The following is an 18462-nucleotide window of genomic DNA, read 5'->3' as shown; positions in this document are numbered from 1 at the left end:
GCTGATTGAGTCCTTATAAATTTGTTTGGGATTTTATCCTGATTACTGCATGGAAATGCTCTTACATCATTCTGTCTAGAACTCAGATTGGAGGGACCACACAGAAGCAGTCATCTATTCCTTCCACCTAATTGTTTGTGGTGAAGGGAAAACACCCAGATAGGGTGTCAATTCTTGCAGAATGATAGCCTCAGCTTTGTAATGGCCTTCTACAAGACTCTTGGATTGATGACTGACTACCTCCAGATGAGGCTCACAGGACTCATCCAAAGTCCATTGCAGTAAACCTCCACAGAAGAGGACCCAGAAGAGTCCTAGGTCTTACTTCCAAGTAACAATAAAAAAATAATTAAAAAGTCAGGAGAATACTGAAAATCTGTTCAGAATTCTACAGAGGATATGTAAAAATGTTTCTTGTACATCAGAGAGCTTCAGATAGAACAGCAAGTATACTCAAGAAGGAACAGTATAGAAAGGGAAGTCAGGGAAAGGAAAAAGCAGTATCTCAAGTAAAAACAGTGCTCGATTCCTCAAGAAATAAACTGAAAAAGTGTAACAGAGAATTATGATAGTAGGATTGGCCCCAGAACCAAATTCTGGTGAAAAAATGCATTTTAAAAAGACTGGAGGGAATATTTTGCGTCAGGAGTTCTTCAGTCACTGTTATGTCAGGTTTAAGGTAGCAGGAGAAAAGGAGGGAGAAATACCTCTGTTTCAGTGTTCCCAATCTGTCATTATAATACCAGTGGGAAAAAAACAACACTACAAACTGAATAATAATGGGAAATCTATCAGATTATAACTTGGTGTGAATGTACAGGAGGAAAGTCAATATCTTTACAATGACAGAGAAAACTGCCATGAAACTGTGTTATTTACTAAGACTACTCCATCTTTAACTCCTGATCTGAAGGGCAATAAAATTTTGTGCACAGATAGAAAATATCTATCAAGCACAGATAGAAATACCCCTATTTTTAAAACAGGCATTTGGTTTTTGAATCCTTATTTGTAAATAGAATAACAAAGAAAAACCAAAATTAATAAATAGAGCATCAATACATTTAAGGTTCTCTGAACTTTTTTTAACATCTTATTCACAAGAGTAGGGTGTTTATGTTCATCAAACCAGAAATTAGATTTTAATCCAGAAATAAGAAATATTTCATAGGACTTGATCAGAGATTTCCATAGCAAGTTATTTACACTGTGCCAGGTAAGAAAGGAAGCATCTCTTGGCAACAGTTACCCAAGCACCAAGTCTACTGAAATTACTTTCTTCTTTACATCTAAAAACACCATGGCTTCAGATAAACTTCAGATAAAACCTTAAAAGCTCAATGCAAGAAGGACATTTTATTGTTATTATTGACTGGCTGTAAACGAAATAATTCGAAGAAGTACAGAATATTTTTGCTGCCATTAATTTCATTCTTGATCTACATCACTGCTTAGGCTAAAATATTACTTAATAATGTACATGACCATATTCTTGATTGTTCCTTTTTGTTATTTCCTTATTTGCTTATATATGACAAATATTGCTGCTGCCCAGGACAGGATTCTAGCATAACAGAGATGTTACTTCAAAGAAGACACCTTATATATATTTTGATGCATCGGATGAAGCAAACATTAAGCATACAGAATTCTAGCAACTGTAAGTCAGGGAAGAGACAACTGTACCATGGGTATCAATCTTAAAAGCTGCACTTTTATTTTACTAAATTATCTATGTTAAAAACAAATCTGTGCCTGGTGTGGAATTTCACTGCATCAAGTGTTACAATATTTTTGTTTTTATTACAAGCAGGAGAATGCATGTAGAACAAGTGTTAAGAAACATGACAATAAATTAGAATATAATTTACAAAAGCAAAAATAATAATAAAGTAACAGTGTACCACATTAATACTGAGTATAAAATAATAAGCAACTAATCACAATAATACAAAGGTAATTTCAGTCTGTATTATTAAGGATATCTATGTGACATTCACTCCTTTATAAAGTTCCTAACGAAATGGACTATTTTGGATGTATACACCTTGAAGGATTAATCTTAGATTTTTATTTCTGTTTTGATCTTTATCAGCTGATAGTATTGCTCAGTGGAAGTACTGGCACCAGGTTTCTGCATCTTGTATGGTACTAGTTGATTCTAGGTCTGTTATATTTATAGCCTGCACAAAGACTCCTTTTGTCACTATTTAGGAATATAACACTATTTAGCTCAGATTATATAGATGGCTACAGTGTAGCAGCAGCAATGTACTGTGCTGTTGAAACCAATTATTTTTCTTTGAATTAGGTTTCATATTTCAGTCTTAGTCTGTAGTGTTGCTTGGTTTGCAAATCCATATACATTCTGTGTTTTGTTCCCTTTAACAATACAATTCAACATTGCTCCAGGCAGTTCTTTAAATTCCAACCTCAGTGCTGTTATATTGCAGAGTAAACATCAGAATCCCCGGTGTTCTAGCACCAGTAAGAGAGCAAAATGTGTCTTTGGAAACATTCCTTACAATTTTCATGTCCTAAGTGAGGTAAAAAAAAAGGGGGCTTCTTTTCAATACAGAGAAAACCCTTTTCTCATTAGCTGAAATGACACATTAGCTGATAAAATAAAAATCATACCCTGGAGAAAACTGGACCTTGATACAAAAAGGCCTCTTGCTTAGGGAATGTTGTAACAACCCCTTAGCCTTTCATCATACTTCTGATCTAACCAGGGCATGTTAGCACCAAGGTGTTCTGTCAAAAGGATACAGGAAGTCAATTCACTTAACAGACAAGCACTACGTACTGCCCTTAATCTCTATGTGCAACTCCCAAAAATTTGGGATGTTTTTATCGACTGGTGTCAGTTTTAACAGGAGTTGTTTACATGGTGATGAGAGCAACAGATAACAAGCATATGTGGATACATGCAAGCCAACTGAAAATTAATTCCACTGGTCACAAGTGTACAGAAGTGGAAATACTGGCAAGAGGTAGCAGATGACAGGAATTTGATGGTCATGAGTATAGACATGGGGCTACATAAAACCCCTTGACAGATTGTCAATAAACTGGGGGAATTTCATAGTATAAGTCCTCTTACTATTGTTCCATATTAATTCACATTAGCAAGTAGTGTGCAACATATTTGGTTTGTTATTGGTAAAATACATTGGTACACTTCAATCTCATATTGTGAAATTATTTTTCACTGAAAAGATTACCGTTTTTTTAAAAAGTGCTATTTGAGTTAGAATTTGTAACACATATTATTGTTCACATAATTTTAACTGCTTTACAACAAAGGAGTCATAGTTGGACACACAATCACATTCATGAAGGACCTGTTGCAAAATGCAAATGTTCAAGTACAATATATTATTATAAAGAAATACCTACTTTCCTCATCTCCTTGGTGAGACTGTTACTGAAAAGTGAAGGGGAAGAGGAGCATGACAATTAACTTTTTAATGTTATATTCCTGATTGTGACTTGCCAAAGAAGTTTGGTTTCACTTTTAAAATCACAAAGTATTTGGCAGATATTAAAAATAGGGTAATATGAATGAGTGGAGCATGGCAGTGAATAGTTAAGGCATCTAGCTTCTAATTTACTGGCATGAGTTTGTTACAGTCTCATGCTGAAAGCTGTCCCTTGCTTAAATATGGTCCAGCTTCACATAGGTACCTGGCCATTTAGGTGAAGGTGGCCAGAATTCACTACAGCCATCCCTTTTCCAGTGTGCCTTACTCCTGATAGTCCCACAGGCCTCTTGGCTCGAGCACACTTTTGACTTCTCATTTGAACAGAACCTAGATACCTCCATGAGTCACTTATTCTTTGGTTGCAATCCTTGCCACTCAGACACAGTCTGCTGAATAGAACATTCACATATTCCTTCTCATAAACAGTACCTCTGCTATGGTATCAAAGGAGGGAACATCTGGAAACCATTTTAACTTTCAGCTTTGCAAAGGATTGTTGCTATTACACAGTAGGCTTATCTTTTGCATTCAAATTCCTTAGTTTTGGAGAATCAAAGCTAACATGTAAACCAGGTCTAGAAGCCCACAAAGTTGTTTCTTCTTTGTGGCTGGTGTTGTAAACAAAAGTGAGCTGGAGTCAAAGTGTAAGTCCTAAACAACCTTTACGGTAGTAGTGAAGGAACTAGCAATCCAGTCTTCACCACTGCTGGGGTCTGCCTCCCCCATGATACTGAAATATGTTCCTTTCAGTGGCGATCTGTTTCACTTGTACAATGGTAAGATGGCTATAAACCTGCACTGAAGATTTCATTTTGTTTCATAGCACACTTGTATTTCATGCACCACTGCAATAACTGTTGCACCTCCTAAAACTAAGTCCCTCATGGTTGTTCTATTTAGTATAGCTTTATATATGGCTCACAGCAGTGTTCAGGAAATATGGACTACTCCAAAGGGAAAGAGGTGGAATGAAGGAAAAATACCTTTTTTTTCTAAAAAATTTCTGCTCCTTAAATAACATTTCCAAGATCATTTTATAATTTAAATTGTGGTGCTGTGTCAAGAGATAAAATAGTTAAGATTTTTAAGCTATGACTTAACTTTTTTTTGATTCTTCTTTACTTCCATAGTAAACCAACTCATAAGAACTACATTTTAAACAGTTTTAAATAGAAATGGATTCAGTGTCATTGCTAAGTCCATAATAAAAGTTATTTTAATGGTCCATGGATGTAAACAGACTATTTGATTTCGTCAAAAGAACACAAATGTTCCACAGTAAGCTATTCTATATGTGTTGTGTGAATTTTTCAAATTTGGGATCCCCTCATACTGTGTCCAGCACTTTGGATTAATAAATCCCACTTCACAGAAGTTAAAATAATATTGAAATCCTGTCAGCTGGGGCTGACCAGTGGTTATGTTTTCCACAGGGTAATGCATTTGCAAGGACGTCAATCTTATTCCACTGTGTGGCTCTCTTCGATGGACACTCTTCCACAATGATAATAACAAGGCACATTCTTCTGCTTCCTGTGGGTCAGTGTCCTTGGCAGGTCTTGCAGCACATCTGTCTGAAGTATGCTCGACTGCAGAACTTGAACTTCAGCACCAGTGGACAATAGGCCACTTTGTTCACATCTTTGCACTCTAATAATTAAGAACATTAAAGAGAAAAAAGTCAGATATATAAATTAAAGTACAAAGAAAATCTGATGTTTAACATGGTTCTCATCTGTCCATCTATCTTGCATTCTTTGTAACTACTCTTTCTAGTACAGTCTAGTGCATATAATATTGCAAATTTTAAAAGCCATAAAAATATTTGCTGGGCTTTCAGACATTTAGAAGTGCATAGCCTTTGCCTTGGAAGAACTATCATTTATTGGGATAAGTGATCACTTTACACAGGTAGAACATGTGAGTCCATTTTTTTACATTACTTTTAACTTCCTTCTCAGCAGTTAAGTTATTCATCCTTAAGAGGTTATCATTATGATGATTCACACTATTTGATACCATGTCTGTGCATTTGTAAGAATCCTTAAAGCAGAATGAGTATTTCAGCTAACAGGGATGGAGAATATTACACAAGTGTTACAAATAATGGTACCAGCAGGGTGAGTTCAGTGACTGAATTGAATGGTGCATTATACTTTAGGCATGGTTCCACACATCCACAATTTATTTTATGCTAGAAGGAAAGCCACTTTTATGCCTGTAATAGACGTAAAAGCTTTTTCTCAAAGTTGTGTTTTCCTACATGCTGAGGCTTACTGCCTCAGCTGCCCTGTTGTGCCGGCATGTAGCTTTCCCAAGAAGGGCGAACAGAGTTCAACCCCATGGAGGAGGGTTTCATTCTTTTGCATCCCACACAGGCTGCATATAAAGTGACTTTGTGAGTACATTACAGGAGCTGGAATATGCTGTAGTTCTCCTCTGGCTCATTTTTTGCACTTGTAGAAAGAAGGTGGGAATGGGGAACAGAATAGTTTGATCCGTGCTCAGTTCTTATCCTGATACAGCTTGAGAAAGAGCTACATCTGTGAATTCAGTGACACATTCAGGTTCTACAGCTCTTCAGTCTCCATATAATCTCCTAGCATGATTCTTGCTGTGGGATAGGTTGTTACAGATAGCGGATTAACACTTACAAGCATACTCTAGTAGCAAATTGAGGGCAGATGAGAATTTTTAGTATTTGAACCTAGGAAAAAAATTAATGACGCTGAACTTCCAGGTCGGTACTGACTAGTATTTCTGATAATATGCATGCTTTTAGCTAAGCAAGAAGTGATTAGGAAATTACTTAAATTTTCATTTCATTAACACAGACATAGTGCTTTCATTGCAATTCTTTCACTCCACCTAATGATACTTGACATATTGCTTTTCTAGTTTTTTAATTCTTAATGGAAACATAATTGAGTGACAGGAAAAAAGACATTGTGAGTAGCTGGTTGAAACAGATATATTTCTCTACCAGCAACCACACATGGTCACTTTATTTGACTGACTTCCAAAAACTCTTCACAAAAGAGGTCAAAACTCTTCCAGAAACATTTCACGTACTCATGTTCATGAAGACTGGGAATATAAGAGAGACACATGGTGAATTATAAATTAAGTGAAAAATAAAAAGGTTCACTTGATCTGCACAAGACATAAAAAGTTCACCCTATCACAAAAATAGCCCTCAAACACACTGTGTTTAGTTAAACATAAGTAAAGCCACTAACTCAATTTTTGCTAAAAGTAGGACTTCAAATGATTCTTTTTTCATGTTTGTTTTATGTTTTCCTTCCTCTTGAGTAAAACTGGACTCTGTTCAGGTGATGCCATTTGGACAGCAATGACAGAATAGTCTTGAAGTTTCCCAAAACTTCTGGTTTAGAAATCAGTTTTGAAATAGATAATGGTGGCTGATGAAGTAGGCTATATTCTTCATAGGACTGTGGTTGAATGGAGAAGGTTTAGCAGAGTTCTTTTTGTTTCTAGCAACAAGTGTTAATTAGTTTCAGTAAGCTACATGCACAGGCTCTGCCTTGCTTAACTTTATTACTAGATCAGGCAATATTATGATGTTAACTATCATTTTACATTAAAAAAATCACAAAATGTCACTGTGCCTCCAGCTAAAAAATTGCAAAGATGTATCATACAAAATACAAGAAAAACTGCAATTACATAAAAATAGACAAAACAATTTTTCAGGTAAATTTTTAGATGGGCTTTAGCAGCATAGATTCAGCAGATATGTATGTATTTAAGAGAATAGAAAAATTCTGAATAGGTTTCAAGTGGTGTGGTAGATGATGCCTATAGTTCACTTCCAGCAGAAAACATTACCCTCATCAGTGGCAGCCCATCAAAACCACATCTACAATATTATAAATCACCAATGAAAAGTTTGAAAACCCGAGGTAAAGCACATGTAAAATATGACAAGATTCAATGTAACTTTCTTTTAGTTATTCTGTATCCCCAAAATTTTGACTCTTGTTTTATGCAAACAACCTGTACTTTCCCAAAGAAAAATTTCCAAGCTTCACCAACATGATCATTACACTGCAGAGTGGCTCAAGCTTCCTCAAAACTCCGTATGATTTTATCTTTGGGTAGCAAAATTAAATTGCTAAGAAATTGTTGAACAGGCTCCATAGTCTGCAAGCACAGGTGTTTAGCAAACAAAGGGAATCAGGTTTTCTGGGGTTTGAAACAGGAAGAGAGCCCCCCAGATAAGCTGACCCTGCTGGAAACCAGTGTGCTGTTGCTGAAGTTGTTTTTGCCCTACCATGGAGCCCAAAGCACAAGGCAGTGCTACAAGGTGGCACATGGACAAAGTCCCTGTGTGTGGGCAGGTATGCTCTGCTACACACATGCACTCCAAAGTGGACAAATCCTCTTTCTGAGAGACCTGATTCCTTCCTTGAAACCCAAATACTGATAGTCAGATCACATCCCACTGTACCTGTGGAGTGACAGAAGTAAGCACAGAGGCACAGCATGCCCCACTCACAAATATATTCACGACAAAATAACATAGCTCCAAAATTTCTCACAGAAAATACTGAAAATACTACTTTTCCAAAAATAGTTGTGCTCTTTAGGATTAGATAGCTCTTTTCATTAGATTAAAATGATTAGATGAAATCTTTTCATCATCTCCAGGATGGTGAAAAAGATAAGTCTCACTGTTTAAAGGCTGACACTTTACTGACCTAAGAGATGTCAGGACTTTTTTAAAGCACAAAATGTGTCAAACCTGCACATTATTCTGCAAATTCTGTTTGTGCTTCTCCTATTCACTATTTAAGAGCATCTGTAAAAATATATAAATTAGAATATATATGTATAAGAAATACTTGTACAAGCATTGAAAAAATACCTTGAAGATAGAATTTTTGCCTAATTTTGGAATAGGGCAACCTTAGCCTTTCACAGATTGCAGCAAAATTCTTCTGAAATGATCCAAGCATTTTAAACTGCTAAATTAATTTTGAGGTAAATACCTCCAGTGTGGGACATAAACAAAAATGGGATGCTAAGTGGCAATGTGTTGGGAACTATATCTTTCAGAAGATACTGTACTATATCTTTTTCCCTTTGGTTCTCCCTAACTGTGCTAATGAGCCTGGATAGCTGTCAGTAAGGAGCTGGCTTGCACCTGGCTCTCTCAGAGTGCAGGCCAAAGAGCTTACAACCATCTGGAATACAGTATAAGTGTTTTTCAATATTTTCTATTTCTGGATCCTAAAAATTTTACAGTGAAGGTGTGGGTCCCTAAAAACATAATTACCAACAGACTCACTGTACATAGCTAGTCTGCACAGTTCTACTGTAGGGAAGTTCAGGCCACCCAGTGTACAGAGATCACACACAGAAAACCCCCAATTGCATTCTTCTACAAGAGATTAGCATATTTTCTGGTAATATTGAAGAATTACTAGTGTAATTACTATAAATAACAATATGACCTTGTCATCTAGAAATTAAGAGGAGACTGGAACTGAATTGTGTCCACTTATAAGTAATTTATTATCTTCCTTACTTTGGACTGAAATCAACATCTGTGTTTGGAAATAAAATAACATGTAGCCTGTGATATTTAAAAGGCAGAAATTTTCCTAGATTGATAGTTATCACTTAAAGATTTCATGAGAGCACTAAACAGAATAATGCAAACTTTACCAAAAATAGTGAATTTCAGTGTTCATACATTGAAGCATAAGTGTATTTCTGGGACAATTTTAGTATGCTCCCATTTCATCACAGACTTTGCCATCTCTATTTGCCAGACTTTTATAACAATTTTGAATCTACGGCTTGGACACTGATGGATAGAGTAGGCACTGAATGACCACCAAATCTGAGTAGACTATAGGACAAACTTCCCTTTAAAAAAATTTAAATCAGAGCATTTGTTCCACATAAACAGGACATTAAACCCCAATGCAGTAGGAGATTTTGTGTAAAAAATTCTCAGTTATATACTGCACAGAGATGAGTTATGTTAAAAGCAGCAGCACTAGCAACCTTGTGGTCATGTACTCAAAATTAAGGGAATATAAAAAATTTGGGAATAACTGTTTTAGAACGACTGCTTTTGCTGTGTAATCGATAGTTTGGAGAATTTTCTATTCCTTCTCCCTTTCCACACAAAATGAATTGTACTTCTCTCAAGAGCAACTATTTCCAATTTTATAATCTATGAGGAAACATATTTTTTACTGCCTAGAACTCCAAGTCTACTTTGAAGTCCGCATTTCCTAACCTAGCTTGGCCTAGACCATTTACACGTTCAGATCTGAAGTATTTAATAAATATGAATAAGCTTATTTTCACAATATTATCTCATATATCCTCTACCAAAAACACATTCTGATGAAGTTAGTTAATAGCCTGATTAAATTGGACTGTATAATGCAAAAAATACTATAATTATTTTGAACAGGCATTATAAATTAAAAAAAAATTACAAGTTAGTTAGAAGAAGCTGAAAGGATGTCAAAGTGTACGAACAGACTTGCTCTTCCAAAAACCATGTAGCACAAAATCTATGGTCCCAGTCTTCCAATGAACAGGGAATTTACTATTTTTTGCCACTACATTGCTGTGTTTAACACTGATTAGGCAGGTAGAAGGTCAGTGGATGAAAAGTGTATTATGCTCCCCCTGCTATTAAGAACATTTCCATTGAACCAATAACGAGATTAGAAAATCAATGACACAAACAATAGTATTTTTCCATTACTTAGGCTATATATATTTTTTTTCAAACAAACAATATGTATTTAGGTTTTCATTGACTTTACCATTGAGCTACAACAACTAAGCAGAAAATAATTTTTAAAAAGTCATTCACAGCCTGAGAGATTATGTCATCTAGACTTTTACCAATGCAGCAATGCTGACTATATCACTTTATTCTTTCCAGAATAAATTATATTAAGATGGCAGACTCACCCTCTGTGTTGGAAATGGGAGTACTGTCACATTTACTTTCACACTGCTGCATTGATGGAGGTCTGAGAGTTTCTGGACACTCACTGGATGCTTGTCCAGTATATGACAGGCACTGTACTGTTCTCATCTGTTGCCCAAGACCACACTGTGCAGAACACTAAAGAAGGAGAAAAAAAAATTTAAAACCCTGCATCCAAATTTTAAATATAAAATAAAGCAACAGGAAGCAATCAGAAACACACTACATCCACAAATTTTAAAGAAGACAGGCATCTGAAAATGTTTGATTAATAGAGAAAAGAATTATCACAAAATATTCCAGAATTTTTTACAATACATGTGAGTACTCTCTTTCAAAGAAAAGAAAATGCAATGCAATATTGACTCCCTGAAAAGTTCAGATTTGAGATATTAGAATATAATTTGCTTAATTTCATGTGTCATACTGACACTTTAGAATAAAGAAGGAAAAAACAAAGAAAACAAGAATCCAAATCTTCTACAGGACTTTTTTTAAGGGAAAAGTAAATGTCTTTCAAACAAATAGACTTTGCTGTTCCAAAATATTTTTAATTTCTGTAACTAAATAGTTACAATTTTAGTACAATATTAGTTAAATATAAAAGTGGATCGGAAGAATCACCATGCAAAAAAAGCCAACTAGACTGTAATATTGCAAATTATTTTCCACTGGGTAATTAAACTAAAATATTTCATTTTCATTAGAGGAAAATTGCTCAGCAAACAGAAAACTATTTATTCATTTAATATTCTAAAAGCAGGCCATTGGTCACAAATGAGATGCAAAAACATCTTGTTTGTGATCAGTGAAGAAGGAAACTTAGTAAATCATATTTTAAAGGAAACTTAGTAAATCATGTTTTGAAGCACTGCATAATGGTGGCATTATTCAGCCTGTCCTGGGCTAATTTAGCTCCCTGTATGGTAACTCAATATCTTATGAAAAAAAATCATATTGATCTCAAAGTGTGGTTTTGTTCAGAGACAGATATATACACAGATCTGCTACTACAATAGGAATTGGCTTTATATTTCCATCATGTTTCTCTAGGAATTTAAGCATGTTTTAAAAATAGTACACCCTGCAACACTGTTGTATCTCCAAAATACTCTAAAAAAGTAAGGATTTTTTTTCTTTAAAGTGCTTGTAGAAACTCATCCAGTAGAAACTAGACTGCTCCCAGACAAGCATCATGAAGAATCACGTTTCAATCTGACACAAATGGGGAGAATCTTTTTGTTTCCCTCACCCATAGGAACCATCTCTTATCTATCTCCAGGGACATCTTAGGCTACAAGGTGCTAATGTAGGAGACTAACAGCAATGAGGACTTGCATCAAGGGTCTCACCTGTCCCCAGTCTCCAGCAACCCAGCGAGGAGGAGGACATCGGCCTAAGCTACAGCGGATGCGCACTGGCGGCTTGTTCTCATCTTGGCATTGTGCAGCTGGAAAGGTTTTTAGAAGATCACTGCTTTTGCACAGGACAATTCGGTGTTTGAATCCTGGGCCACACTTCGGTGTGCACTGAAAAAGAATATTTATCCCAATAAATAATTAAAATCTCAGCAAAACACCAATGAAACTCTCAGAAATGCTATTTGTAAAGCAGGACATGATGATTTATGATCTTACAATTCAACTATAATCACAATATAGTAATAATAATTTTTAAAGGTTTAGAAACACAAACAAGCTGACTGAAGATTGTTTCATTATGTACAAGTTTTTCTAAGTTTTAAATTTCCTTTGCTACAATGTTACTATTTATGTCAGGCCTAAGAAAACCACTGTAAAGTAGAAAGGCCTGCCACATGTAACACTATTATGAAACCAGTTCGACTATTTCAATAATTAAAAATAAGACAGTCTGTTCTTAGTATCACCTTAGTACGGTCTTCATCCACTTCACTTTATCCACAGATAATGAATACATTTTTCATCAATACACAAAAGGAAAGAGAAATGCTGGATTTGATTTCATAGAAACCACATCATTTAGCTATATCAAAATATTATACCCTCTCCTACAGTGTATGTTTTCCTCTCCTTTCCTATTTAAATTTTTAACCCTTATTTCACAGTTTTGCCTTCTTTTATCACTCTTGTGCTATTCTGGCAGCAAGCAGACAATAAAACAGCCACTTGAAAAAGGGCTGATGATCACTTTGGCTTTTCGCCATCTTCCTTCACCATGGTGCCACTGCCATTCTCCTTCTTTTTTCCTACTGATCATTAACTGTCATACACAGTAGGTCAACTGCATAATGAGGAAGAGACAAGTGCTAGCGAAATTAAAACTCAAGAACTTTCCCAAATCAGTCCCTTTATTGGCATGTTCATCTTTATTCCATAAGCATATCTGCAGTATTTGGATCAGAATCAGTTTTCGACAGCATAAACTTTACATGCAGATTATGCTAACCTGTTCAAGACGGGAAATGCCTTTAATATGCAGAGACAAAACATTATTTGGGAAACAACATGATGTGGAACTGGAGCAATATTCAAGAAATCACATACCAAAAGCTTTCCACACATCCAAAACAACTCACTATATCACTGGGGAAAAAAGAAACACCCCTAAGATTAAGACAAAAAAATTACTTGAGTGAGGCAAACTTCATAGTTTTATGCCTAATCCTGAAGCATCTTTGAGTAATTTATAGAAATTTTCAAACAGCTCCACAGTATTATGTACAGATATACCATATGAATATGGAAAATTTTATATCTCCATCTACATATACCTCAAAACAAGAAGAAAATCTCCAGAGGGAGGCACCTAAACTAGTCCATATAGAATGAAAAGGTTTATTCCAAATGTTATTGCCACTTGGATTTAGGATCTTAAACTGGGCTGCATAAAGATGAGTCTTGCATTTGAAGTTTATAATCCAGAATGCAAAATGCATATATAATCACTCTCCTTAAAATGTAACCTTTTCTACCCTATTCAATCTTTTTCTACCAAGGTACATCTCTTTATATACAATAGTTCAGTATTCAGAATTTTGAAACGGACTAAACATATAAAGTTTCAAAGGTCCTTATACTACTACACTAAATCTTGTGCACACTGCCTACTAGAAAACCAGATGAAGGAGGGAAGTAAGAGAAGATCTCTGGTAGAACTACACAAATAATACTAATGATAGAGACCAAAACCCAATGACAGTTAATATGTGAGGTCTTCGAAGTCATGATCATGACTAATCAGTTGGGGTTCAAATTCCAAGGAGTGTTATAAGTACATTCTCCCACATGTATTTTGTGCAAAACACTTGACTTTTTAAGTAGGATGTAGAAGTATGTGCCCCTTCCCAGCTGAGTGCTTAAAAATCACATCAGTCTGTCAAAACAAACAGAAAAGTGACAATGTTGAAAGGACTGTGTCAAAATGTCAAAACGCAATGGACCTGTGAGGTTCCATAATCTATAGAGGATGTCAGCAAACAAGCAACAAGGACTAAACTTTGAGTTTATGAGCATCTTCCTTCTAGTACTAATTGAAGACACAATCTTGAATCTAAATGTAGGATTCCATCTGAAAAGATCTTTCTCCAGCTACTGGTACCAGAAGAAAACAACACTCCCTTTTGTGGAGTTATAGCAAAAATTCTACCAAGATGGACTACACTGGATCCCAGAAATGCAAGTGAAAGAAGGAAATAAGTTGCCTTCAATAATACTGAATCACTAAAAATAATAAACCCCAGCAAAATTTAACAAAAAGACTCTACGCTTCCAAAGAAAATGAAAAGAAAATACCCAGATAAGCCAAACAAGGAAAAATTATCTTCCATTACTAAATGCTTCTAGAATTTCATGCCTTTGTGGAAGTCATTAAGACAAGTTATATGTGCTTGTCTCATAAGGCTCTTCCCAAAAAATCTTTAGAATATTTTTTCGGTTTTTTTAATAATTATCCTGAAAAATATAAAAGGAGTAGTTTAGAGGGGGTAGATTAATTCTGTCAAAGCTCAACTATCACAATGTGTGAAAAACCTTATGGCACTAGATAAAAATTACTACATTCCAGTGGGAAAGACATCCTTAGTTTTCATTTCAATTTGATAAAACCAGGCTTACTACATCCCAGTGGGAAAGACATCCTTAGTTTTCACTTCAGTTTGATAAAACCAGGCTTACATTTTCCTAAGGACTTCATCAAACCAGTATGTTTGCAAAATGTCTTTGTTTCTCTGACCAAAAGCATACACAATTTCTTGTAAATAATCACTTAAAATTTTAAGAACATGTAATTATATTGAGTGTCAACAAATGTATAAGCAGATAAAACAGTTCTGTAACTGTTTTATTTGTAATATGCATTGTTTTGAGTATGAAAAGAAAACTTCATATCTTGCATTCCAGAGAAAATTAGCAAGGTTTGTCATTGGTTTAAATGGGATGAGTATTCAACTCTTCATTTTTAAGTTCACTCTTGTTTTCCTTTTCATGTTTCTGTCAGAAATTCATATAAACACACATATAAAAATGTTTATATTTACAGTACTATGAGGATTTTAATATATTATATTATATTTCTGGAAAACATTAACAGGAAAAAGAAAAAGCAACTTTTCTCATTCTATTAAAATGGTATCATCAGTCAAAACAGTCTGCCAAGCTACACAACTAAAATTCATACCAGAAAGAAGCCTGGTAGTTTTTCACAACCCTGATTAATTATCACAACCAGAAGTTTTGTGGAGTTTGAGTCTTTAAATTAGAATTATTTTGTTCAAAATCTTTACATGATCCTGCTGCATAAAAGCCTAGACATGACAACAGAGTGAAAAACCACTTCAGGTAACCAGTATGTGATACCTGTGGGAGAGAAGGAGCTAATTTAGGCTATAGTGACACTGTAGGTCACGGGCATTTTCATAAGAGGTAGGAAACAAAACAATGAGGCACAGCTGAAACGTCCTCTGGGAAATTTTCCTTCTAATCCTTTACTTAGCAAGCCCTGACAGAAAATCTACTAATATTCGGTGGTCAGAGGTCCTGCCTCTGCTATCACCAATGAGCTAACACAGTGAAATCTCCTTACCTCTGACCAGTCCAGAGCAACCCACTGTGGGGGGCAGGACTGGTTGTTGCAGGGCTCTTTCTCAACAGGCCGGTGTGTTAAACAGTTGGCAGCGTCCAGCGTCTCCTCCTCAGAGGGGCCAATCTTTCTGATGCAGAGAACTGTCCGCGAACGCATTCCTCCATCACAGGTCTTACTGCACTCGGACCAATCTCCTATAAACCATCTGGACAGAAAATGTTAGGAGGCTCAGTTAAACACATTTCAGAAACAGAGTTGATAACTACACAAACCAAGAATGCAAATAGTGTAAATCACTAAACTGAAGTAATTTTTAACAATATACACATTCATGGTGAAATAAAGTAGAAATTTATGGGTCTTTTTACTAAATATTTTAATTTATGCCTCACTGCAATCATATCTTCCAATAATAACACTACTTTGTATTTTTCAAGAGCAGCAATTTCCATCCTAGCCTACAGTAGTTAGAAAGGAGTGTTTGAGCCTGACAAAACTGAAGCTATTTATGTAGGTTTGTATTGGACTTGTCTGATATAATTTCTGTGAAAGTGGTTTGCAACTGGAAATGTTTGGGAACCATTGCTGAAAGTTACATCACAAGTTAAAAGGCAAGATATTTGCCTCTTTGGTATCATTACAATAAAATCATTTTATCTCAAAATTGGGCTTTTTGAGAGTAAATTCTCATCAGATAACAAGACATTTGTAAATTTATTAATAAAATGCTACACTGAAATGTAAAATATTCTTATCTTTTAAACTGAAGCAAACACTAGTAAGACATGAATTAATCTCATAAAAACAATCATCTCAACAAGCTCCTTTAAAATTTAAAGAATTGCACTATAGGTGGTAGAAGGAACTTCAGAGTGCTTCTGCATATGCAGTAGAAACCAAGAATTGTAAATAATATTAGATTGCTTTGTGCTGCTGCAGAGAATAAAGCAGCTATTAATCTGGCTGCAATATTATATATTTCTACTTATGACTGGCTAATGCAGCTCAATTAAATAGAAATATCTCTTCATATTGATGAGCACATTTGGTCTTCAGTATTTAATGTTGATTAGTTACTCGCCTGAGGCATCCTTGCAAAGGATGAAGTTGAAGTCTAGTATGCTATCAAATGTTGCCAAAATGCCAAAAATGCCAGGCATATCAGTCACTGTGGATGCTCCTGGAGACATGCCTGGAGCTACCTCATAAGATGTCTTTTCTCAAGCTGCTGTCAAAAAAAAAGTTCTGCTATCCTCTTTTGTGTTACATTATGTGTAATATATCCTAACATGAAACTAGATCGATGCAGAGATGGAAACAATTATGTCACATTCTGTTGTTACTTTCCCAGCAAAAGGAAGTTGATTTGTGATTCTTAAGAGGCATAAGATCAAAAAATCTTATGCCTTTACCACAACAGGGAGAATCTGAAGCTATTCAGAGCTTTCAAGAGGCTGAAGAGTTAATTTTTAATTGATATTATAATTTGCTCAAGCGACTTTGCTCTCAGGTACCTTTAATATTTATACTGAATGATAAGACAGCACTATTCATAATTCACAAAAATATGAAATTATATTTTCTTGAAATCTGAAATGTAAGAGTTGCTTATTGTCATAACAAATTATTGAAAATAAACATAGTCTTCTGCTGTTTAAAGACATCAAGTATAACGTAACTGGCATTCAGTTAGAAAGGACATAATTTTCCTTGCTTTTGGTATGCACCAAGAGAAGAGTAGAATTGTGCTAATTTAAAAGGGAAATATTTGGCCAGTTCATGTAAACACAAGGTCTTACTGCATGATAAAACTTCCACAGCCAAACTTCTTAGGATAACTATCTGTTATTTGAACAGCCTCCTACTTGACTACTTACGGAATCAGGAATTGAGAACTTTTCCTTAGTTTGGCACTTCATATTGATTCCGGGGGGAACATGAGAATGGAGGCAGATGTGGATTTAGTTGCTCTGATATGTTGAAGTAGATGCTAATTAATACACTCTACCCATTTTCTGAACATTGATGTCTTGAATTTCCCCATGTTAATCAATGTCCCTGTTTTACTGGATGGGGAATCCAAAAGCTTCCCACTCTGTAGGCTCAGTTTAGTTAGTTTGTAGGGGTTTTTTAAGTGGTGTCAGTGAAAACAAAAACAAAAACAAAAAACCAAACCAAGCAAAACAACAAAAAGACCCCCGAAATTAAACTAGTTTGGAATAACTTTGTTAACATTACTTTTTAAAATGCTAATTTGCTAATAGTTAAGCCACACAAAGGAAGGGATTGGAATGTGTTTGGTAAAAAGGAACTGATCAAACATGACTGCTTTTAAAGTCTTGCTCTCAGGTGCACATAGTTGGCGCACTCAGAGCCATGTCAAACAGTGTTATCTAAACAGAGGACAAAGGCATGCCCTCCCAGGATAAATATATTTTTACACATAGACTGTGGGGACAGTGGTTTTGACTTAATTTAGACCTGTCTGACAGATCTTGTTACTCAAAGGTAACAGCAGCGTAATGGTTTCACTTGGCTTTATGCCAAATGAGTGTGTTAGGCGACACAGAGACATGAAGCGAAAGAGACACTGCTCTGCCATCCTTCAACCAGGCACCACACCAGGGAAGCAGCTAATGCTCTGGGAAGAGACTGACTTTAGCTGGAAGTTCATTGACCTGCTGTGATTTAATGCATAATCTTGTCTTGCTATTCACAGTGTCCTTCATGCTACAATTTAGCAGTTTCTAAGAGACATTTACAAGTGACCACAGTATTGTGCAGTCTGCATTTAATTAGCATTAATGATTTTCATACCCAGTTGGAATACAGCTACAGATTATCACCAAAGCCAAACTAACCAGAGCTTGGGAATCAATAAATTGTTGTATCTGTTCCACCTTATCCACAAGTTTTATTTGTCCCAAAGCA

General features: G+C 35.5%; 1 protein-coding gene across 3 annotated transcripts in view; it reads right to left on the bottom strand.

Moving 5' to 3' along the window:
* Positions 1 to 631: 631 nt before the first annotated feature.
* Positions 632 to 18462, bottom strand: part of ADAMTS6 (ADAM metallopeptidase with thrombospondin type 1 motif 6) — a 145859-nt gene continuing 128028 nt past the window's right edge. For all 3 annotated transcript variants that reach the window (XM_030968773.1, XM_030968774.1, XM_030968775.1), the window contains exons 22-25: positions 15532 to 15736; positions 11823 to 11999; positions 10452 to 10608; positions 632 to 5135 (exon numbers count right to left, since the gene is read on the bottom strand). In XM_030968773.1, coding sequence (XP_030824633.1) covers positions 5026 to 5135; positions 10452 to 10608; positions 11823 to 11999; positions 15532 to 15736 — 649 coding nt within the window. In that variant the 3' untranslated portion in view covers positions 632 to 5025. The remainder of the gene's footprint in view (positions 5136 to 10451; positions 10609 to 11822; positions 12000 to 15531; positions 15737 to 18462) is intronic.

The sequence above is a fragment of the Camarhynchus parvulus genome, chromosome Z (genome assembly GCF_901933205.1).
Source record: "Camarhynchus parvulus chromosome Z, STF_HiC, whole genome shotgun sequence".
In the NCBI taxonomy this organism is placed as follows: Eukaryota; Metazoa; Chordata; class Aves; order Passeriformes; family Thraupidae; genus Camarhynchus; species Camarhynchus parvulus.
This window is presented reverse-complemented; position numbering and strand designations above follow the sequence as displayed.